Source organism: Hippichthys cyanospilos, chromosome 6, assembly GCF_059441005.1.
Source record: "Hippichthys cyanospilos isolate Australia breed blue-spotted pipefish chromosome 6, RoL_Hcya_1.0, whole genome shotgun sequence".
NCBI classification, from domain to species: Eukaryota; Metazoa; Chordata; class Actinopteri; order Syngnathiformes; family Syngnathidae; genus Hippichthys; species Hippichthys cyanospilos.
This window is the reverse complement of record NC_142374.1, coordinates 24,206,887-24,229,762: the sequence shown is the minus strand read 5'-3', so window position 1 is coordinate 24,229,762 and position 22,876 is coordinate 24,206,887. Positions and strand designations below refer to the sequence as shown.

At 43.2% G+C, this 22,876-nt stretch overlaps 3 protein-coding genes and 1 non-coding gene across 4 annotated transcripts; 3 read left to right on the top strand and 1 right to left on the bottom strand.

Moving 5' to 3' along the window:
* The first annotated feature begins 1,346 nt into the window (after positions 1-1,346).
* On the top strand, positions 1,347-12,193 carry eif4g2b (eukaryotic translation initiation factor 4, gamma 2b). Its single transcript, XM_088416463.1, has 21 exons — positions 1,347-1,486; positions 2,582-2,693; positions 3,452-3,517; positions 3,704-3,829; positions 4,121-4,223; positions 4,310-4,441; positions 5,110-5,176; positions 5,253-5,404; positions 5,473-5,583; positions 6,815-6,997; positions 7,097-7,238; positions 7,595-7,761; positions 7,836-7,949; positions 8,232-8,360; positions 8,807-8,911; positions 9,069-9,284; positions 9,363-9,621; positions 9,852-10,056; positions 10,224-10,432; positions 10,862-10,983; positions 11,263-12,193. The coding sequence occupies exons 1-21, from the start codon at positions 1,453-1,455 to the stop codon at positions 11,326-11,328; spliced, it is 2,820 nt and encodes a 939-aa protein (XP_088272589.1). The 5' UTR covers positions 1,347-1,452; the 3' UTR covers positions 11,329-12,193.
* On the top strand, positions 7,991-8,140 carry LOC148422919 (small nucleolar RNA SNORD97). The gene has a single exon (XR_015866041.1). It is a non-coding gene; the product is annotated as a small nucleolar RNA SNORD97 (small nucleolar RNA).
* A 38-nt stretch (positions 12,194-12,231) lies between the features above and the next one.
* On the bottom strand, positions 12,232-15,893 carry LOC148422917 (uncharacterized). The gene is made up of 8 exons (XM_088416465.1): positions 15,639-15,893; positions 14,638-14,778; positions 14,358-14,558; positions 14,104-14,295; positions 13,300-13,509; positions 13,119-13,217; positions 12,977-13,047; positions 12,232-12,394 (listed from the first exon to the last, which is right to left on the bottom strand). Exons 1-8 carry the CDS (start codon positions 15,891-15,893, stop codon positions 12,232-12,234), a joined length of 1,332 nt encoding a protein of 443 aa, XP_088272591.1.
* A 1,111-nt stretch (positions 15,894-17,004) lies between these two features.
* rlig1 (RNA 5'-phosphate and 3'-OH ligase 1) lies at positions 17,005-21,208 on the top strand. Its single transcript, XM_088416464.1, has 7 exons — positions 17,005-17,104; positions 18,127-18,244; positions 18,335-18,430; positions 18,587-18,703; positions 19,649-19,849; positions 20,031-20,200; positions 20,302-21,208. Exons 1-7 carry the CDS (start codon positions 17,015-17,017, stop codon positions 20,488-20,490), a joined length of 981 nt encoding a protein of 326 aa, XP_088272590.1. The 5' UTR covers positions 17,005-17,014; the 3' UTR covers positions 20,491-21,208.
* Positions 21,209-22,876: the final 1,668 nt, after the last annotated feature.

Here is a 22,876-nt window from a genome sequence, read left to right as displayed (position 1 = left end):
TACGCAACTTGCATATGGAAGCAAGAATATATTGCCTGCGTTTGCATTCTTTGTAAGACGACTGTATTCCATGTACAATGGCTCCGCAGAAACATGTCAGCAAGGTCACCGCACCTCGGAAGGGAATTCAGCAATCGACTTTTGCTTCTCATTTCCCGCGCCGCCCCCCAAGGTCATGAACAGGGGAACACGTGGGAGGGCGCGTCGGCGTAGGTGAAGCGTCGAGGTGGAGGCCAAGAAATCTTTCGAGGAGATCCGAGTCAGGGAAAATGGCCGCTTCGCTGTGTGTAGCCCCCGAGGATGGATTCAAATGTTAAAAAAAAAAAAAATGGCCGAGCTTTACGCTTTGTTATAACAAGACCACGTTTGGATAAGGTCACGCTTGTCACGCCTTGAAACACTGAGATCCATTTTAGCTCCTTAGCGGCGTCTGTTTCTTGTTTTGAAAATTCAGAGGTCTTGTTAAAGAGGACTGACTCGACTGCTTTTTTTTCTTGCTCGATTTAAAACTGTATTGTTGTATTATGGCCGGCATGTTTAATTCCTGGAATATTTTTAGCCTCACGCTTGAATACTCTCTGGTTTATGCCTCGCTGAAACAATTAGCGTGTGCCACGAATCAATTTGGGCTGCGCAGCTGAGCTCCATCTCCTTTTCGTTCTCTTCTGTTTCAGATATGGAAGCAAGGTGCACAGCTAATTGAAGCGATAATTGCTTTAAGGTTGGTGTGCTTGATTGTTGCTTTAAACGGGGTCTTATGGGTACATCCCATAATGAGGCCCTTGTTTGCCTTTTTCCACCAAGTTTCTTCTCAAGACTTTTCTGCCCTCTAGTGGAAACTAGTTGGTACTGTAATCTATTCGGCAAATTCGCATGACAACGTGAAACTTTTAAAACATCATTTTTATGTTCGTTTTATTTTATTTTACTCCCAGCCTATTTTTTGCTTAAAATGTGCTTTTCCAAAATGTTGGCATGTTATTATATGAAATATTATTAATTTATCAAAACATAGTAGACAAGAGTACAGTATACAGAATGTAGAGTGAAAAAGAGACCTTGAATGTGATCACAAAGGCATCCAGAACATCGTAAATTCAGCTTCCATACATCCTTTAATAAAATTTGGCATTTCAATTTTTGAGGTAATAAAATACATTTGAGTTCCATCAAATATTTCATTGGCTAAAAGCCACTGTGTGTTTTCTAGCCATAATGCAAGTAATCAAGGTTTTACCATACGTTGAAATTTTAGAATTGTGTTTAGTATGACTCACAACTGAATAATTTACGTATACTGTGCTGAAAATGAGAAACTATTTTATTTTGATTAATTATTTTTCACATTTCAGATCCACCTCTGATTTATGGGGGGAAAAAACAGTCGTTTGCCTGCACTGCAGATGTTAAATTGGACGTCAATCAACTAAAAGAGGACGATCCGTCGTGTTAATGAAAAGCATTCCATTGGTTGCTGCGCATACTGGTAACGCCTTACAATTTGTTTTTAGCTTTTAATTGGTCCGAATCGGCTCAGCAACAATATGCGTCACTGATACGAAACGCTTTGATTGGCGACTCGTGTGCCCCACATTAAGCGGAACGGCTAGGCAGCTAACGCAAACAAGCCGGAGCGAGCAAAAGGGAGAGATTGTTGCGTGCGCTTTGTTTTGCGCTCATCTTTCTGCTCCTCGCCAACCTGTTTGCCGTCAGAAAGTCCACTCGGCGCTTGTCTTTAACACCGTTCCCCCCTTTCCCCTTGGTAGTCACAAAACAGTTACAAAACTGACGGTGCCTTGGTGAAGGTAGGGCGGATTTTTTTTTTCCTCCCCGCGACACAAACGCCGCACCGGTTGATCCAAAATGGCGCCGCGCTAGCTGGCAAGTGAAAATTTGCTATCTAGCCACGCTAGCTATTAGCATGTTAGCAACCAAGCCGGCTGCTAGTTTCCAATCCCAGGTCAAAACGGCGTCGTCGCCTCTGATAGTACGCAAATTCGGTGTGGAAAATAAACGCAATTTATTGATATCCAGTCGTAATAAATTCGAGTGTTATCCAAATTTGGGATCTCGTAGGCGGCTACCGACGATTCCTAGCCCCGCTGCTCTGCATTGGAACATGTCATTTTCTCTTCTCCAAACCAAATTAGCCATTTTGTCGAATCAGGCGCCTTGTATAATCTAATTTAAATCGCAAATGGCGTCTATTTTTTGTATAGGTACCTTTTAGCAAGCGACGTAGTCTTGCTGGCTTGTTAGCATTAGCCGGCTAGCCGAGAGAGACGGGGGGTCGTGCTTTGTTCGAACAAAGACGGTCACAAATGACTTTTTCCACGTCTTGTCACTCGTGTCCCGGCTGCCTCCAGAGAAATTTAATGTCAACACGGCATCATTCGCGCATTGTCGCATTCGCTTCATGAGCGCTTTCATATTGTGCGTATTCGTCAGTGACGAGGTCAGACTGCAAAGCAAGCTACTCCGGATTAAAATATGAAATTAAAACAAAAATCTTGTTGGATTGTCGATTGAAGTGTGTGATTGCTCATCTGTTTACCCGATTGTTCATCTTTTTCCTACCCAGCACCGTTTTCCCCCCCATCCCTTCCTGTTATCCTTATTCTTTCCACTATTCTTCATTGTCAAGCCGCCAAAGTGGAGAGTGTGATTGCAGAAGGGGGTGCTTCTCGTTTCAGGTAATAATCCGCTGTGTTTTGCTGTATTTATATTATCCCCCCCCCCTCCTCCTCCTCCATATAACTTCCGACTGCAGAGGACAAAGCAGGATGTGGCAAAAGCTCAAAATGGCTGTTTGTGCAGCCGGAGGGCCAAAGTGAGGAGGGGGGAGGGTGTTATGTTCTGTTGATACGAGCCTTGTGATGATTTGAGTCCTCGGGTTGTGGGATGGCAGCACAAGTCCGCTGCATTGTGCACATCATCAACTGTGCGTGCGCGTGTGTGTGTGTGTGATGCGGCGTTAGATAAAGCGTACACGCCCGGCACCGTCACCATAAATGGACTGTAGCAGGCTGCAACCATAGATCATTGTCAGTGCATCTCTATAACTCAAGCATGAAAGTACTTGGTGCATTGAAAACTGCACAGTGTAGCTCAGAGGTGCAGCGATTCGTCGATACCTAATGGATTCGTAAAGTAATGGTAATTCTCGATGATCCTCTAATGGTGGAGACACCCATACTGTTCCGAATCTACAGAATTTCACCCTCTACGTCAATATTTTTAGATTTCTTTTGCAGATGTCTTTCTATCATGATATTTCTCGGACAACCCATGTGGTCCTCGAGGATTTCATTTAGTTAACCCTTGGTCTAAAGTGATGATGAATTTCTAAATTAAATCTCCAACTGTGTCTGTTGGCTACTTTTATTCTACAACTGCCTGTTTTTCTGTTCTAAATCTGATGGCTTGACTTTGCTTGTGCTCCCTGGCGCAGTGCTTCTTCGGGGGGAGGAGGTGGTAGGGGTGCACCTCAGCACTATCCCAAGACTGTCGGCAACAGGTGTGTGACAACGTCAGCCGTTGTTTGGCAGCTTAATCGTGGTTTGAAATGGCAGCAGTCACCTGCAGATGCTTGAATCCCCACCCAAAAACCTTTAAAGTAGTGTTGTTTGACTTATGTTATCATGTGAAGAAATGGTAAGCGAATCAGTGTGCGAAATCCAAACTGTCTCGTTGGCTTCCGCAGCGAGTTCCTGGGGAAAACCCCAGGGCAAAGCGTTCAGAGATGGGTTCCTTCACGAAGCACTAGACGAGATGCCAACTCCAGCAACGAAAAAGAGCGGCACGATGCCATCTTCAGGAAAGTGAGAGGGTAAGCAAATGTGTCTTCTTTCTTAATAGCCAGGGTTAGGAAACTAGTCCTAGGAAGAGGTCCAAAACAGGCAGGATACGGCTCTCGAGGAACTCGAGGTCCTTGCACCTGTCTTAATCTAATCATCAGTCCAAGTGCATTAAGGGCAATTTTACTTAATGTAATTTTTTTTGCTCAATAAAGCTTATTCAGCATTTTAGCAGCGCAGTGTCAAAAGCAGTCCAATCCAAATGACCGCGTTATACTCTGTACGCACTCTGACGCGTTTTTCGTTTGTTCTCGTTCCTCCAGCATACTCAATAAACTCACGCCTGATAAGTTTGACAAGCTATGCCTTGAGCTCCTGAACGTGGGCGTAGACTCCAAACTCGTCCTTAAAGGTGTCATCTTGCTGGTACGTACATGCGCACACACAGAGCTCAATGGGCAGGCGCCTACTTTCACTAGGTGAGTCTCGACCTCTTGTCTTCTGTCGTGCAGATTGTGGACAAAGCCCTAGAAGAGCCCAAGTATAGCTCGCTCTATGCTCAGCTATGTCTGCGCTTGGCAGAGGACGCACCAAACTTTGATGGCCCTTCAACCGAGAGCCAAACTTCCCAAAAGCAGAGCACAGTGCGTGTCCTTCCTGCACACTTGGATGAAAATATGCATACTGTATCGGTCAAAAGTTTAAAAATGACTTCCTGTTCAACTGGTGTCAAACACATGAAGAATTTTTATTTATTTTAAATTTAGCTATTAACTCTTGATAGGCCAAAGCGCACTGAAAAAATACTTGAAATGTATATAAATGAATTTGGGCAAATTTAGAAGAGCTAAATTCTAAAACCTGTTTTTACTTTAATTTGATTTACCAAATAATTCCATCAGTAATTCTTCATAAAATTGGATGACTTATCAACAAGCAATTCATGAAATAATATTTTTAAGCTTTTGACCGGTAATTTTGCCACATTTATCCTTTAATGTAAAGGCACAGTACCACTTTTTTGCCATTTGTTAGCAGGAAATAGTCAATTTGTCTAATTTGATGACTAAAAGATTCTTCATGTATGATTAATGCCTTTAAAAATACATTTTGCCACTTACTGTCAGCTCTAAATGATATCACATGAACTCATAGCTCTATTACCTAACAACCAATCATGGCTCACGTCATGTACATGACATCAAATTCATTATAAAAATAACTCTGTACTACTGAAAAAGGCACGGTGGACTGTCCCTTTAAAAAAATATATACAATAAATAACTCTGCAATAATAACGGTGCGCTTGCAGACCTTCAGAAGACTGCTGATTTCCAAGCTTCAAGATGAATTTGAAAACCGCGCCAGAAATGTCGAAAGTAAGCCTTACTTGATTACGGGATTGGCATTGATTCACATGTCGTCTCTGACGAAGCGTCTCCTCTCGCCTCACAGTCTATGACAAACATGACAACCCTCTTACTTCTGAGGAGGAAGAGCAGAGAGCCATTGCCAAGATCAAGATGCTTGGCAACATTAAATTCATCGGGGAACTTGGCAAACTCGACCTCATCCATGAATCTATCCTTCATAAGTGCATCAAAACGGTACACGTCCTCGACACTTTGGAAAGATGTCAATCCGAAAACCGCGCGTGACTCTTTCTCTCCCAAAGCTACTGGAAAAGAAGAAGAGAGTCCAACTTAAGGATATGGGAGAGGATCTGGAGTGTCTCTGTCAGATAATGAGGACTGTCGGGCCGAGACTAGACCATGAGAAAGCAAAGGTAACGGTTATGAGTTTTTTCTTCTCCCCATGCTTCATAGTTGCCAGGTGTAAATAAAAAAAAAAAATAAAAACAAATAAAAGGCCTTTGTCAAAGAATACAAATTGTAAAGAATTAAAACACCATTTTGCTGGGCGTCCCTTCATCCCTCCCTCATGCAAAGGCCCAGTCGCCCTCTAGTTACCATGACAACCAGTTAAGGCACTGGGGCATGCAACATAAAAAGCCTGTTCAGTCTCTGTCACTATATTTTAGGATTCTTCCAATTCCTTGAGACTCTTGCTCACCGAAAAACATCTCATTTGTTGTTAATGAGACTGAAACCCCAGTCCTCAAGGCTTTGAGACCTACTCCTTAAAGCGGAAGTTCATAGAATGATTGAGTGTTTTAAAGGGGCCGTAACATTATATTTAAGTACTCTCTACTGTGTAATAAGTGTATATCAATTATGTTTGGCACATTGGCGCTTAATTTTATTATATATGAGTTTTACGGTAACGATCTTTCTAACCGGCAAGTAAAACGACTTATTTGCTTTTACCGTGCCGTCTTGCAGCTGAACATGCATCCATCCATCATTCTGACCGCTCATCCTCACGACGCTTGCGGCTGATTAAGACTAGTCTAACAGCCTGAATAACAGGCCCAAAAACAGGCATTTTATTGGCATTCATATCCCGCACTCGCACGTTCCTATCAAATCAGTCCCCTTGGGAACCCATTATTATTAATAATAGTTCCGCCCTCAGATGAATTAATTTACTACTGATGTTGACCAAACACATTACAGTAAAATGTTGTCGCTAATAAATGTAACGTTGCTGTTTACTTGGCCGACTGGGTGCAATATCTCTACCCCTCAGCTCCGGAACCAAAACGAAACTAAAAGGCGTGGATAGTGTGGGCGTTTCTTTTCACTTGCACAGGCGGTGCAGGGAGCTGCAAATTGCTCCCGTCGCGCTCCTCTATCATCATGAGCGAACTTCAAGCTGTTTCAATCTGCACGGCTGGGGACGGCGTGAGAGTGCAAAATAATCAAAGAATGCTTATGAATGCATCAATGAAGAGAAATACTTTGGAGGTGTTTAGGGTGAAAAATCAACATTGGAACATGGTTAAAAGCTCCAAAAAGTTGACTTTTCATGTTCCGGCCCCTTTAATTTAGCATAGTGTACAGTAAATGCTTTATTGTTAACCAAAGACTTTTTTTTTTTTTTTTTTGCTGGCGCAGTCTTTAATGGATCAGTACTTTGGCCGTATGCGATCCTTAATGAACAACAAGGATCTGCCAGCGAGGATCCGTTTCCTGCTGCAAGACACAGTGGAGCTGCGAGAGAACAACTGGGTCCCCCGCAAGGCTTTCCTCGACAACGGACCAAAGACTATTAACCAGATCCGACAGGACGCAGTGAAGGTCAGCCACTCTTGATGAACGCTCCTCAACCACGAGCAGAAGAAGAAAGATCAGGGAACCTCTTGCCCTTCCTTGCAACTGACGTCTTTGTGTTTTCAGGATTTGGGCGTTTTCATCCCAGCACCAATGTCGCAGGGCATGAGGATGGACTTCTTCCTGGAAAGCCCCTTCATGCCCAACAGAATGAAGTTGGACAGGGAGACACTGGGCGGATTGGCTGACATGTTTGGACAAATGCCAGGTATGATTTGTCAGGGAAATGAACCACCACTCCACCCACTTTTATGGATTTCTCACCTAATAAAACATAAGTGTGAACTTTCCAGTTATGCTAGTTAATTTGGCAAGGAAAATATTCAGCTGTCACGCGTTTTACAAAACAAGGAAAACCATGGTTTTATTTTTTATTTTAAAACTGGTCAATTTTGGTCAACATGTTGCGGTGTCTACAGTTTACGTCCAGACTTCCTTACACTTGAAAAAAATGACAACATGAAATAAGATACAACAATGTCACCCTATCAAAAGTCATTGTACAGCTTTTATGACATCCGTAATATATGAGCTGCTAAGTCGATAGGTATGGCTCTCATTCAGGCAGCGGGATCGGAACAGGACCAGGAGTCATTCAGGACAGGTACTCTCCTACCATGGGCCGCCATCGCTCCAATCCGCTCTTCAACGGCCACGGCGGCCACATCGCGCCTCAGCCGCAGTCACAGTTCGACATCGGGCCCAAGTCCTCCTTTGTCAAGTCCAACCAGGTCAGCCGGCGTCTCACCTCTTCGACTCGTCCTCTCGTCCCAGGCGTCTCACGGTCCGTCCTCTGTCCGCGCAGGCTCAGAACCAGCATTTCCTCAGCCAGAGCCAGAACCACGCAGCCCAGCAGCAGGTCCAGTCCAAGGACTTGCCCCCACGCTTCAGCAAGAAAGGACAGCTCAATGCGGATGAGGTAACGTTCCGTCAAATTGAATTCTGCCTCACCTGCTCCCCGTGCTCACTGATGATAAAAAGACGCGTTATTCTGAGGAAGCAAACTGCCGCCGGTCCTCTCTTCCTCCACCTTTCTCTCCCTCTTCCTCTGCTCTTCTTCCTCACGCTGGTTGGCAGTCCGCTGACTGTGATTATGAGATCTGAGGGCACGGCCCCAGTTGATGCGCAGTTGGCGTTTCTGTTCAAATGTGAGACAAATGTCTTTGTTTTTTTTGTACGCGTGTGCACGTTCCTCCCGCAGATCAGCCTGCGGCCGGCTCAGTCATTCCTCCTCAACAAGAGCCAGGTCCCCAAACTCACCCCACAGATACCCTCCATGATGCCTCCCAGTGCACAGCCCCCTCGCACACAAACGCCACCCCTGGGACAGGTCAGTAAGTCAACTGGGTACCCCCCAAAAATGTGCAATGCTACCTTGACTTTCAAAATTAATTCATGACAAATCTTGCCAATTGATTTACTAAATCTATTTTTTGAAAATTAAAATAGATGCTCCGAATCATTTTCATTTCACACTTTGCATCAGTACTCGCACGGCCGTACAAATGAAGCGCAATACCATTTTACATTTTTGAATTTGGGTTTATAAATTGCAATTTAGGTTTTCCGGATTTGCTCAGTTCTCCTCAAGTGAACCAAAACTGTCTCATACTGTATATTTTGGCATTCCACACAGATATTGACTCACCGAGTGCACCCAACTTTAAATGCTTGTAATTTAGGGCTTGTATAAGTCAAAAGACTTATACGCACACAGTTTCAGCATTTTATGTTTTAAACACCCTGTATTTTAATCACACACCCTTTTCACCTCAGCCCCCTCAGCTTGGCTTGAAAACCAACCCGCCGCCCATTCAAGAGAAGCCTGCCAAGACCAACAAAAAGCCGCCTCCTGCTAGGGAGGAGCTGCTGAAAATGATGGTGGGTCCTCCAACAATTGCCCAGTTTGACACTCTGGTGTTTTCTTACTCTCCTGGAAGTGTGATTGAGGAGATGTTGAGTGGTTGCCTCAAGGAACCCAAAACTGATAAATCCAGTTTAGTGAAACAAAAAAAATGACAGTGATTCTTGTCTATAGGACGCCACCATGAGCGAGTACTTTACCAGCAAGAACCTGAGCGAGGCGGTCAGCAGCCTTCGTGAAATGAAAGCCCCCAAGCACTTCCTGCCGGAGATGCTGAGCAAGATCATCGTGTGCTCCCTGGACCGACCCGACGAGGACAAGGAGCACGCCAGCACCCTCATCCACGCGCTGCGCCTGGATGGACTCATCACAGCTGAGAACTTCATGCAGGTCTGCACGATAGCAAAACGCTCTCCTTTTGTCTATACTAGCGAGGTCGCGTAGTCACGTGTCTCTCATTTTTTCCAGGCTTTCCTCAGCGTCCTCGACCAGTGCCCCAAAATCGAAGTGGACGTGCCCCTGGTCAAGTCCTACCTGGCCCAGTTCGCGGCGCGGGCAGTCATCGCCGAGCTTCTGAGCGTGGCCGAGCTGGCGCACCCCTTGGAAAACGGCACCCACTTCCCGCTCTTCCTCCTCTGCCTGCAGCAGACGGCCAAGCTGAAGGACCGCGAGTGGCTCGCCGACATCTTCCAGCAGAGCAAAGTCAACATGCAGAAGATGCTCCCAGGTGGGTTCCAGTCACTGCTGTCGACGGCTGTAGACATCGCAAGATCTGTTTTTATCGGGCTTTTGGATCTTAGATGAACGGATGGCGGCGAACAAGTCGATGGCCGTTGGAGTTCCGACCTGGCTTAGTGTTAGCGTTAAGGCATTTGGAAAGCTGACGTTTTCTTTTGAATTGTCTTGAGCACTGGAAGGAACCCAGTGGCTTCTGCTAACCCCGCCTCCGTCCTACAGAAATCGACCAGAACAAGGATCGCATGCTGGAGATCCTGGAGGGCAAGGGCCTGAGCTTCCTCTTCCCGCTGCTCAAGCTGGAGAAGGAGCTGCTGAAGCAGATCACGGCAGACCCATCTCCACAGTCCATATACAAGTGGATCAAGGACAACATCTCCCCCAAGCTCCATACTGACAAAGGCTTTGTCAACATCCTCATGACCAGGTGCAAAAGCGTAACAAAATAAAAACAGTGAGAAAAGTGGCTAAGCTATGTTAAAATCTTGAACATCTTTCATGTTAAAATCTGTAAGTGTATTGGTGTTATTTCTTGCCACAGCAACTTGCAAGCTCCTTTGAACTTATATTATTGTTTATGTCCCCTCAACTCAGCTTCCTGCAGTACATTGCCCAGGAGCTGTGCGTGGCCGAGGACGAGGAGCAGCTCTCGGCCCCCTCCAAGGAGCAGCTGGAGCAGGAGAAGGCGCTGCTACTGGCCTTCAAACCTGTCATGCAAAAGTTCCTGCACGACCACACCCAGCTGCAGGTCAGCGCCCTCTACGCCCTGCAGGTGCACTGCAATGCCAGCAGCTTCCCCAAAGGTACGCCTCCGCAGCAGCTGGCCATTTGATTGGCTACACCCCAGTTTAATTGTGATTGGTGTGAAAGCGCACGCACACTGCCTGCTTCTGCTTTGGTGGGTTACAAATATCAGCCTGAAATACAATAGTTCATATGTTTATGATAGCATGTAAAACAATCAGGTTGCACATTGCCCCAAACTTTTTTTTTTACTATTAAAGCGATAGCCTAACTGACTTTGGTTCAGTTTCGGTGCTAACAAAAACTTAGATTTTGAGCTGTGGCTTTAGTCGGAGCCATCAAGTTTGTGAGGTTTTGGGTGATTTACTATTTGGGTGTTCACCTTATCGTATTTGTTTGCTTACTCCTGTAAAACCTGATTAGATTGTATACCTAATGAAGTGGATCTGTATCGCCCATCTATATATTTAATTGTGTCGTTTCCAAAGGCATGTTGCTGCGCTACTTTGTCAACTTTTACGACATGGAGATCATCGAAGAAGAAGCCTTCCTCGCATGGAAAGAAGATATCACACAGGAGTTCCCTGGGAAGGGAAAAGCTTTGTTCCAGGTAATATATATATATATATATATATATATATATATATATATATATATATATATGAGTACTGCTTGGAAAAATTAAATTTAAATTACAGATTGCCTTTAACTAATTCGCCATCACTCAATTTTAGACCCTCCTCAAGCCCAACACAAAGACAATGTAAAAATATGTTTAAATGGATATCTGGCCCTGGTTTTCTGGACTCATTTAAAAAAAAAAAAACGTTTTTGGGAGTGAATGAGTTAAAAGTTTTTGCGTATGTAAGTGCGTGCGCTCTTCCTTCAGGTCAATCAGTGGCTGACGTGGTTGGAGACGGCCGAGGAAGAAGAGTCGGAGGACGACGGCGATTGAAGAGGCGCCCGCCACGCGAGACGACACTTTGCCTTTTCCTTTGCGCGCACCTCCGCATCCATTAACCACTAACGAGTGACAACGCCGCGTCTAAAGCTAGACCTAGGCCTCTTCCTCCCAATCTGTGGCCACGCGTGGAGTGACTTTTTCCTTGTAACGCTTCTTCCTCCTTTTGACTAACTCACCTTGGTGCAAACATCAAAGGTCGCAAAATCGTTTTTTTTTGTGTGTGTGTGTCAAAGTTCCTTCTCAGTCACCGGTGACTTTCTACCTCTTTTAGGTTTGTGCCCTTTTTGTCGAAACCTAACGCCCTCATGCGCAGCGCTTAGTACCGTATTTCCTCAAATCAAGGCCCCAATAAGTCACTTGACGAGCGATCCGTCAGCATCCCTGGGTCAAAACCTTTGCAAGTCGCTAACCAAAACAGCAGCGCTTAGCAAGGCACGTTAACAAACTAGTCGGCGTCTTCTGATGGATTTATTTTTCTTTTATAGTTGCGGTTCAAAACAACAAATCCAGGTGCGTTCCAGTGGCTGACTTGAGAAGCGAGGAAACCGAGTGGTTCCGCTCGCTCCGCGGCGTCGTTTTCCCTTTAAAGCCCATTTTCACTCGAGATTTATTGTTATTCAGCGCTCACACGCTTAAATAATCCCCAAGTACACGTGCAAAAAAGGACAACGCTCATCATGATGGTCATTCTCTTCTGGAATTAAAAGCTGCAAATTAACCCCCTCTTATTTTACCGCTTACTCATCCCTCCCTACCTAAAGAGGGAGAAAAAACTGCTGAATCATTGTAAGTGAACATCATTGTACTCATTCATGATTGTGCACCTGCTTTAATGTCAATAAAGTCAGTAAATGAACACCGATAACAACATCGCTTGTCTGAATGGTGCAGGACTTAATCCTGGTCCGTGGGGATCCAGAAGTAGTCCACCTGCTTCCTGCTTCGGCGCTGGCCCGTCGCAGACTCGGGCCGCGTTCCTTCGAAAGGGGGCAGCTCGTCAAAGCGGAACGGCCCGCCGTCCCTCGGCCGGTTCGGCGCACTCACGCGGAGAACGGTCCTGGCGAACGGGACATATTTGAGGTGAAGTGGTTTGGCCACTAGGGGGAGGCAAATAGCTGTTAATGGCTACTCGCGTCGTTTGACTTTGAAATTTACAGATTAAAACGTCAATGACTTTCACGCGGTTTACTGACAGGTATTCACTGACAAAATTTTGTAAAGATTTTTAAAGGAAAAAAAGCATTACATAATTCCTATGCCAGAGAACCTCTGCCATCTTTGCAACTAAAACCCGAAGTTAATTTGAATGAAATCGTAAGATTTTGTCAGTGCCTTTCACACAGTTCATTGACTCTTTCAGATGCAAAATTTTATAAAGCTTTTAAAAGAAAGAAAAAAAGAGAATCTTTACTTCCTGCTGACATCTGCTAAAAAGATCTATTTACGTCCTGTAGCAGCTGAACTCTGCTAATTTTGCATCCATAACTGGCATTTATTCTAATTCCAAGATTTTACTAAGTACTGTTACACTGTTGAAAACAATTGTTGGAAAAATCCGATTAATTGTAATCGGGTAGGAAATTGACCAAAATTTAAAAGGTTTTGGCTGGAGTTGTGTGAAAGGTTCCGATTGTTATACCTAGACGAGCTCCTCTCAGGTTCTTCAGGGTTGACCTCTGGCGTGGTCGAAATGTAAACAGGGTCGCCCTCCTGCCTCACAAAAAAAAGTTACATTAAAAGACTGCAACCATAAAACGAAGACACTTTCAAGATTTAATGACCGTGAAATTTTTGGGTGAACCGTCTTGATTTTTGAGAATTTTCACCCGCTGGTCACTCTCGGTCATGCACAGGAAGTAGCTCTTGATGTTAGCCTGACACTTGACAAAAAAACTCTTTTAGAAAAATGTATTAAAAAAACTAGCAGTGTACTTTGAGTGTGTATGGTTGCAGCCTCCTCACACTTTTGTCCCGCCGCATGGCCTTCGTGTGCTCCTGCGCTCTCAGCACGCCGTCCAGCGTAGCGTGCTTCTCCTTCCAGTCGCGACACTCGTCCGCCCGGGTTCTTCGTTCCCGCTCGGCCAGGCGTCGTTCGGCCTCGGCCTCCTCGCGACCCCGCTCGGCGCGCTCGTTTGCTTCCCGCGCCGCCGTCGCCTGACGTTGCCATTCCGCCTCGCTGGGAACGCGCCATGTTTTGATCAGCTCAGCAAGAAACCGAATTTGTTGAAATGAAGTCCAGGTGTTAGCATTGTGCGGCTAATAAATGAAGCTATTGTCAAGATTTTCAATTGACACCCATTAATAGCAAAAATTTCGTTTTTGAAACTACCAGCATTACGGTGAAAGGCAGTTAGCTTTTTGTAGCTAACAAAAGTAGCTAGCATTTTAAGTTGACTTATTTTGGTTGAAATCTGGGCTACTGTTTTGGAAGCTATAGGTGTTAGCATCATGTGACTAACAAGAGAAAGCTAAGGTATGGCCGTGACCAGTTTCGTCTTTCAACAAGGTGTTTTCTTCATATGTGCATATATACACACATACACATACTATAAGTGTGTATATATATGTGTGTGTGTGTGTATATGTATATACTGTATATGTGTGTGTGTATATATATATATATATATATATATATATATATATATATATATGTGTGTATGTACATATGTGTATATATACATATGTGTATATATATGTGTATATATATATATATATATATATATATATATATATATATATATACACAATTTTTTTTATTTCTTTTACTAGCCTCTCTTTGAGTTGGTGGCTCTCATCAGTGGCCTGTCTGAGCTTGTGTCTTAGGGCATCTCGGTCTTCTTGCAAGTCCTGGTTCTCCCGCTGCAGGGCCTGCTTGTCAGCGGTGGCTCGCTCCAGTTCCAGCTGCGTCTCAAACAGGTTTTTCTCTATCCGAACCAGAACCAGCTGAAGATCTGCGCGCTGACGACAAAATAATCGTTAACTCATTGAACGCGTTCCAAAACGGTTGTTCGTGTTTCAACCTCCTTCTTGAGCTCTTCCACTCGCTCGGTGAGTCTGGTGCCTTGTTCCCGGGCTTCCTCGCGGTCCCGCTGGCCGGCAGCGGCGCGCGCCTCGGCGAGGGCCCTGCCCTTGTCGGCCTCGCCTCGGCGCTCCTCCGCCTCGTCGGCGGCCCGCGAACATAACGTCGCCCTCTGCTGGCTCTGGCTCAGGCGCTGCTTCAGCTGGGAAACACGAAGGTGCCGTTTGAGGGCCGAAACTCGATCCGGGTCCGAACCGCGCCGAGCGTCCGCTACGGCGTACGTCTTTGACTTTTGCCTGCAGCTCCTGGTTGACGCTCCTCAGGTTCCTCATGATGAGCTCGTTCTCAGAGCGCATGGTGATCCTCTCCATGTGGATCTCGTCCGACAGGAACTTGTTCTCCTTTCGCAGGTCCTCGCATTCCTGAGGCCGCCCCAAAACCGGAGGTGACCGTAGACAAAAAAATGACATGGCAACAGCTGAGGAAAATTATGAATTTTGACGACTTTTGAAGACAAATGCCAGGATCAAGTATCGTGATATTAGCTATTGGTATCGTCTATAATGGTACTTCCTATATGTACTATTTTTAGTGGGTTTTTTTTCCCTCTTCAGGTACAGTAATATTCTATTATATATTATAAATATATATTTTATAAATACATATATTCTAATAATAAAAACTTTCCCTGCGATGTAATTTTTCCTGTATCGTGACACTTGATATCAATGGTTATGTATTACAATGATATCGTGTGGGATATTCGATCTCCTGAGCAAACAAGTAAAAAAAAAAGAAAATGGATTGTTTTAGTACTATTTAATCACAAGCATTACTTTATTAAAACATACACTATTACAGTAGTGTATATCATTTTTTACAGAGGACTTTTTTGTCACTTCTAGTATGAAATTGTATCATACTACTCAAATCATGTACCATGTTGCTAAAGTATTTGTGGAAATTTCTTTTTTACAACTACGGATGACTTATCATAGTATCATGATATTGGCAAAGTATGATAACCTATTGATATTTCTTTTTCATATCTTTATGATATATTTTTACATCAGATCGCCATTGTATCGTGTTACTCAAAGAATTCCCTCTTTTAGGGTTGGAACAAAATATTGATATCAAAATGTATTGTGTTTTTGGTTATGATGGTATATTTTCCCCACACAATCATGTGTGGCACTTATCGATAAATACTTTCATCACTAGTAAATTATCGTACAACGGCTGTATCGTGATACAATTGATATCGGCGTGCCTAGCGTACCTTCCTCTTGCGAACCAGCTCTCCCTGCAGGTGGTTGATGTGCAAGAAGGACGCGTTGGAGTTCGCGGCGGCGCTGACGGGCCTCACCACTCTCAGGGGCCTCCGGGCCGGCCTGGAAAGAAGTCGGACCCCTTCCGGGGCCTCGGCGGCCCCCGTCCCGAATCGCACGCCGCTCATGGTCAGCGACTTGCCGAGGCCGTCGTCGGACGAGCCGGACGAACGCAGGTCCGTTTGGGATTTGGCTCGGAGAGACATTTTCTTCCCCCCGAGTGAGTTGGCCGCTTTTCGCGATTGCTGGGTCATCACCTGGGTTTCATCCAATATTCATCAGCGGGTAACAAGAGAGTACTTGGGACACCAGAGAACTTTAACTAGTCTTGGATCTAAGAGCTTTATTGACCCCAAAGGCAATGTTTCAGGTGACATTTTAACATCACTACAAAAAACGTTGACTGTTAAAGTTTGGAAACATAAGTCTTTGCCTAGTATACTGTTATGATTGTATGCATGCCTAAAAGCCAAGAAAAACATTTTCTGTTTGTGTTTCTACTAGTCTAAACATGACATTTCTGATTAATATTGCGTTTGCCGAATATGAACTGAGCAGCAAAATCAACCCATTTTATCCACATCACCAGATGGCTTTTTTGCCACTTGCCGTCCACTGAAAACGACATCATAGTTGCTCAAGTAATGGCCAATCAAGGCTTAGCTGTTTTTTATGTTCGGTTGTAAGTTAAGTTAATTAAAAACACGATCAATTGGCCCATTGATTGAAAGAAATATATGATGAATAAAATATGTTTTGGGTTCCCCAAAACTTAGAATAAATGACTTATAGGCGAAACATTTGTCTGCTTTGCCTGGGAGTGTTTACATAAATGCGGTGTCAGAGGTTTCCGATGTTTTCCAATTCCTCTGCTTGATTGAAACAAGTCAATCATAACTGTCATGTTAACTTTGACTGCTTGACAGGTGGGTAATGACTGACACAATATGACGGACGCTGTGACGTATCAAAGAGCGTAGAAGCGCGTCACGTGTCCGGAAATGTATGTCACACTGGCTGTCAATTCAAAACTAAATTCTGTACAACCATTACGCCCGTTTTCATCCACTGGATGTCATATTCTTAATTTATATAATTTCATATTTTTCATCGTAACATTTTAACTAAGTTTACCAAGCCCGTTTTCCAAGAGACACAATAATAAAGAGGTAAAACTGTTCTGCGAACCGTAGAAGAAGAGCGATGTCACGTCACGTGTCCGGAAATGCTTTCAATCCAAATATAAATAGTCACTCCCCCTGTCGAAATTCAGATATACAGTATTATAATTTCATTCATGTTTGTATTTGTTGGCAGGAGTGGCAATATGCGACGTCTCGGCACGGTCCAGCAGAAGGTGTCGTGTGTTTTTAAGACGGAAGTTAAGGAAGAACCGTCGAAAAAACGTGACTGCCAAGTGAGTGTGTGCATGGGAAGAACGAGCTATTATACATGAAGCTAACGTGTTAGCATTTTATTTAGCATTCTTATTTGCTATACATTTTGCATTGCTAATATAGCATACGTGTCGCTTTCATCTACGTCGAGTTGTGGTGCTGTCAAACATTTTTTTTTCGTTTCGTACAACAACATTGCGTTCTGAAAATTTCATGACGTCAGACCAACAGTGTTGCACGTTAAATCTCGTCGCCCTTTCACAAGAAATGTATCGAAAAAGAATTAAAGGACTTTTAGTTATCTATTGTAACAGTTTCACGTAGACATTTGATTTCTTGCAACCAGAAAAGGAATTTCCTAACCTTTTATTAGAGGGTTTTACACAGAAAAATTGAAGCCAATTTCAAATGATTCAACTTTAATATGCAAGAAATCAATCGGGCAAAGTAATTGCATCTTCTTCATGCTAGTTTTTATTTTGTTTACATATTCACAAACGCTTTGCAGTATATATTTTTCAACTACACTACCAAACAGTTTCTGGATTTATTTTATAACATTGCACTTTCTTTTACAAAACTTCACATTCTTTGTGCCTTGTCCTTATATAAATTGCTTGAAAATCGGAGCATATGTAGCACATCAAAATTACAAATAGGGTGTTTTAAAAATATACAGTAATTGTTAAAATATATATGTACAACAGTAATTGTAAAATATAAATTAAAAACTGAAATGCAGAGGTAAAATTTGGAGAATTAACACGGTGATTGTTACTTTATTTTTTTGTCGACCAAATAGGAACATTTACGGGTTATGCCCTAAATAAGGTACATCAGATTATAAATTTTGAGAAAATTCAAGGCTTTTAGGTGCACCTTATAGTGTGGAAACTACGGTAGATTTATTGCCTAACCTTAGTTATGGGCCACTGAAAAATGAATTACATTATTTCAGACACTACAGAATTAGAAAGAAGAGCGTTAAACTACTCCCTTGATTTGGCATTTACCTCCATTTATATTTTTGTATTTTTTCAAGCCATTTAACATGGTGGCCACTGCAGTGTTAAACCCCGCCGTAATGGAAGCGGACATCAACAGCGCGGTGGCCACGGAGAAACTGGACGGCACCTGCTGCTACATTGCGCACTGCAAAGGTGAAAAATGCCCACGCAAACCCAAATCGCATTCCGGCACGTTGCAGTTTAGTATCTCTTTTTTTTTTTTTTTTTTTTCTGCCCTTGAAGGGAAAGTGCACCTCTGGGCGCGACTGGACAGGAGAGCCAATAAGCAAGCGGAGAAGAGATTCAAGAAATATCAGTATTCTCACAGGAGCACTAAAGGTAACTTAGTGAGTGTTCCTAACGCTAATGCTAATTTATCACTCAATTCTAATCCCATTCGGACGCAAGTTGGAGTGAGATTTAGCCGTAGCTTTTAGCTCGTGTCTCTGAATGGCTAAGGAAATTGTTGTTGTTTTTTTTTTCATTTTGTTGCAGGTTTCACGTGGAACGTGGAAGAGGACTTTAAGTCGGTCCCGGACTCGTGGATCCCGGCTCATCGAGTCAAACATCTCAACGGTAATCCCGTCCCTGATGAACATGGACATATTCCAGGTCAGTCCCAAACGAGCTTTGTTTTCTATTCGTGATGGGATGAGAGACAAATCCTGTGAGACAAAATGTTTCGCGGCATTGAGTCCAGGAGATTATCATTTTAACTTTATTTAAACCTCAATAAAGCAAGCAATTCAACCAGTTTTACTCATTCAATGCCAGGGACGTATTCTCACGTTTTTTAAGAGTCCAGCCATTCAATCCCAGATGATTTTGTAATGTATACAAATGAGCTGATTTTTTTTTTTTTTTTTTTCAATAAATGAAAAACTTGAAATGTTTTATGGATTTCTAGTAATGTTAATGTCTTATGATTAATATTAATGTGTCACTTGTACTATTTTGGACCTTATTAAAAAAGAATAATAAATTTGAAGTTGTCGTACCTAAAACAGTTGTTCCCTCAATACCTAAATGCTTGATTACTTTAGTACTTAATTACCCAAAGTAATCAATTACTTCCTACCAGCCATTTTATTTAGCTTATAAAAAATGAAAAATATAATTACCTGGAGTTGGATGTCTGCACTCTTTAAAAAACGTAAAAACGCGTCTTTGGGATTGAATGAGTTAATTATGACCAACTTGTGTATATATATATTTTAATAATGAAGATTTTTTTCATTTAAATGTATACTGCGATATGAATGAGCTAACTCCTGCATTTTGGTCAAGGCGTCAGAACCACTGCTTGCTTTGTTCAAAAGTGATCAGTAGGAATGGCAAGCTGTCAAATTGTGCAGAAGTTGACATGCCTTTGAAATGTAATCCAACTGCTTGCCAGCCAATATGGAGCACCGGAGCGCTGCTAGCTTGTGGCTAATTCCAGCTAGAGGCTGCGCCGAATGCTGGCATTCTATTAATGATATATCATGAATACGTTACGTCAATATGGTGAAGATGATGAGCCAAAACATCTTGCCGGCGTTTCTCTCTGAACGTCAGGTTGGGTTCCGGTGGAGGACGGCAACAAGCAGTACTGTTGGCACTCGTCCGTGGTGGATTACGGCGCGGGGACGGCGCTGCTTCTCCGTCCCGTCGAAAACAACGACCAGGACACGTTGGAAATCGCCGCCGTGCCGCTAACGGACCTCCAGGAACAAACGCTGGAGCTGATCGGTACCAACGTCAACGGGAACCCTTACGGTAGTGTTACTCAATTCGTTTGCGTCCCCTGTAGTGGACGGTTTTTGGTCTACCAGTGATTAATGACCTTCGCTCAAAATTCGAATATATTTAGCTGTATCATGTAGCTAGCATAAAAACATGAAATTGCGGCTATTCTTGTTTCTGTCAGCTCGTCGTTAATTTATGACCACGTTGACAGGCTTGGGATCTAAAAAGCAACCCGTCCATTTGCTGGTGTCCCACGGGAGCGTCCGCGTCCAAAACCCGCCAGCGGCGGACTTCCAGGAGCTCCACTCGTGGTTCCGAGACGGCGCCGACGGCCTCGTGGAGGGCATCGTGTGGCACTGTGGCGACGGCTCGCTTTTTAAGGTCGGGCGGCGGCGCTAGCGGCTAGCGACAGATGCTAGACTTGCCGTCGGCATCTTCCCGTACGCCTTGTCCTGTTTTGAGGACGTTTTGTGTCCCGGCAGATTCACCGCCACCACTTGGGCCTGCAGTGGCCGGCGGAGGGCACTCACCTGGGCAACAAGCCCACGGTGGTCCGTGTGGGCGGGACGGCGGTTGCCGCGGGCGACAACAGCAAGAGCTTGTTTGCGTCCTTTTCCCACCTGAACGGACGCCGTTTCAGCCGCTTGCGAGACATACGCTTCGACTTGTGAATACAGTCCATTAAATATTTTCAAAGTCGGACAAGCATTTGTTGGGCTTTCAACTTGCTCAGTATTTCTGAATGTCCTTAAAAAAAAAATCGTAATTCGAGTATCTATTTATTATTATTTTGTTAAACATGGATGCCGAACGCAACACAACATTTCCTTACTCCTTGAAGTATGTGAATTCCCTTTTATGCATGATTACAATTGGTGTTGTTCCGATTCCATTTTTTCAGGCTGCGATACTGATTCTGATACCCGGTTGGCCCCAATACTGTACCCATACCACCGCATTTGGCTTTGTTTTTTTTTTTTGAGAGTTCTGATACCATTTTTCAGGCTCCGATACCAATTCTGATACCTAGTTGTGCAATATTTGCCGAGACTGTACCTATACCACTGTATTTGTATATCGAAGCAACACTAATTCCAATCTTTCAAATGTTTAAAAAAAAATAATACCAGACATTCCGGTACCGCCTTGTTTTTGCTACTGTATATGTATATATATATATATATATATATATATATATATATATATATATATATATATATATATATATACATACATACATACTTTTTTTTTCCGGAATAATTTTTATTTTGTGAGGAAACGGCTATTCACTGCTGCAGATTTTGCAGACGGGATTATGCAGATATGTTATTCGTTGCATGAAATAACACGCTTCCCTGTAGCAAAATAAAAGCTTTCCTGCAACGTTTAGTTCTTGGGTCAAAGCCTTTTGTCAACCACAATATATAGCACCAACTTTGCTGGGCGTCAGGCTAAGCCACTCTGAATTTCATTGAAAGGCTTGCAAACCTTGTCCGCTTGCGCCCCCCGGTGGTTTTGGGGTCTCAATACAAAAATTTCTATTGCACCCTGTTGATGAATTGTCGTTTAAAGGATTAATGCAAAATCGAGGGAAATGCACGATGAAACATCTGGTTTTCGATCTGTCTAAAATGGACGATAGTTCCCATTTTTAATGGCAGTAAATGAGCCTGACATGGGCTAAATTCGACATCTGCACAGTGCAATATTTTAGCCGCCTCGTGTTTTTTTTTTTTGCATGCGTTTCCTTGGATATCAAATTTCTAACGCATCTAAATGTTGGGTCAAAATTTCCCCCATGGGTTAAAAGTTAAAACTACACTGCATTTGACATGAACAAACAGTTGTGAATGTAATTCTTTGGTTGTTCCAGGCCTCAAAGTAGACGTGATGTACACCCTACTAGACGACTCTGCTTTCCATCTGTCAACACTTGGCCGGCAGATAAGAGGCTTTTGCTGGAATACCTTTTGATTTTGATTTTCCGACTGTCAAATGAAGACCAATTCCTCTCAATTTGCCGATAAATTCAAAGCGCACCTGCCAAATTTGGAGCTGTCATGAATCAGGCTTGTCTTTTGGTTTAAGGTCAACTTGGAACGGCTTTCTTGAGTCTGCTTTGGAAAAGATGTCGGGCGATTACTATTAGACGTGCGTGGATCACTAATTTGACGTGCAGGTGATGTTCGTGGATGTTGCTTCGACAAGTCGACAAATTTTGGGAGCTTTTCCAACTTGTGTATCAAGCGGTTCTTGAACGCGGGTACGAGAAGGCGTTTCTGGGCTGCGAGCGTTATAAGCAAATGTAATTTCATCCTTTTTAATGTTGTGAATATTTTTCTTTTCAAATTAAGAGCAGATGGATTAGAACATGAGCAACTTATTGCTGACTTTTTAAAACATGCCTTTATTTTGTTTTCTACGAATGTAAGTTGTCATCAAGGTCATTTTATGGCTTGAAATGAAACTAGACGGCCTACTTTTTAGTGCTGCTAAACAAAATACCAGCAGCAGCAATGTATTATCATAATTCTCTAAATATAGGACACACTTTCCCCCCCCAAAAAAATGACCAAAAGTATGGGTGAGTCCTATAAAAGTCCTTAAAAATTATTATTTATTTTTTTTTTGACACCATTCAACGAAGACTGATCCATCAGCCACATAAACCGAGTTTAGACGCACATCAGCTGTGTAAAATATTTAACGTAATGGACATAAGTTGGCTGTTAGCATCCAGTGCCTGTCGCAGCTAACCTCAGCTTGTGTTAGCTGAGCTTGTCACGACAATATTTTCCATTAAAAAAAGCAAGCAGACCGCTTAAGATGCTACGCTAAAGAATTAAGGCTTATAATTTACTTTTTTTTTCCTATTTGCAGTGTACGTTATATTAAGACTTTGTCCTGTTGTTTATATATAATAATACATAACGATGTTAGATTTGTAGCGATCTTAAAATGGTAAGCTAAACAATTAAGTTGTAAAGTGTCATAAGATTTCTTTTTCTTATTTGTAGGCCGGTAAAGGCCCCTGGTATGTATTTTTTCATATTTGAA

What these genes read in the sequence shown, in the direction of transcription:
- LOC148422917 (XM_088416465.1), bottom strand. Translation starts at nt 15,893, where the DNA reads ATGTCTCTCCGAGCCAAATCCCAAACGGACCTGCGTTCGTCCGGCTCG. An exon ending in TGGAAGAGCTCAAGAAGGAG is followed by an intron (nt 14,296 to 14,357) that starts GTTGAAACACGA and finishes TTTTGTCGTCAG; the next exon opens with CGCGCAGATCTTCAGCTGGT. An exon ending in ACCAACTCAAAGAGAGGCTA is followed by an intron (nt 13,510 to 14,103) that starts GTAAAAGAAATA and finishes GTTCCCAGCGAG; the next exon opens with GCGGAATGGCAACGTCAGGC.
- rlig1 (XM_088416464.1), top strand. Translation starts at nt 17,015, where the DNA reads ATGCGACGTCTCGGCACGGTCCAGCAGAAGGTGTCGTGTGTTTTTAAG. An exon ending in CTACATTGCGCACTGCAAAG is followed by an intron (nt 18,245 to 18,334) that starts GTGAAAAATGCC and finishes CTGCCCTTGAAG; the next exon opens with GGAAAGTGCACCTCTGGGCG. An exon ending in GCGACGGCTCGCTTTTTAAG is followed by an intron (nt 20,201 to 20,301) that starts GTCGGGCGGCGG and finishes GTGTCCCGGCAG; the next exon opens with ATTCACCGCCACCACTTGGG.
- eif4g2b (XM_088416463.1), top strand. Translation starts at nt 1,453, where the DNA reads ATGAAAAGCATTCCATTGGTTGCTGCGCATACTG. An exon ending in ATCTTCAGGAAAGTGAGAGG is followed by an intron (nt 3,830 to 4,120) that starts GTAAGCAAATGT and finishes TCGTTCCTCCAG; the next exon opens with CATACTCAATAAACTCACGC. An exon ending in GTCAACATCCTCATGACCAG is followed by an intron (nt 10,057 to 10,223) that starts GTGCAAAAGCGT and finishes CCCTCAACTCAG; the next exon opens with CTTCCTGCAGTACATTGCCC.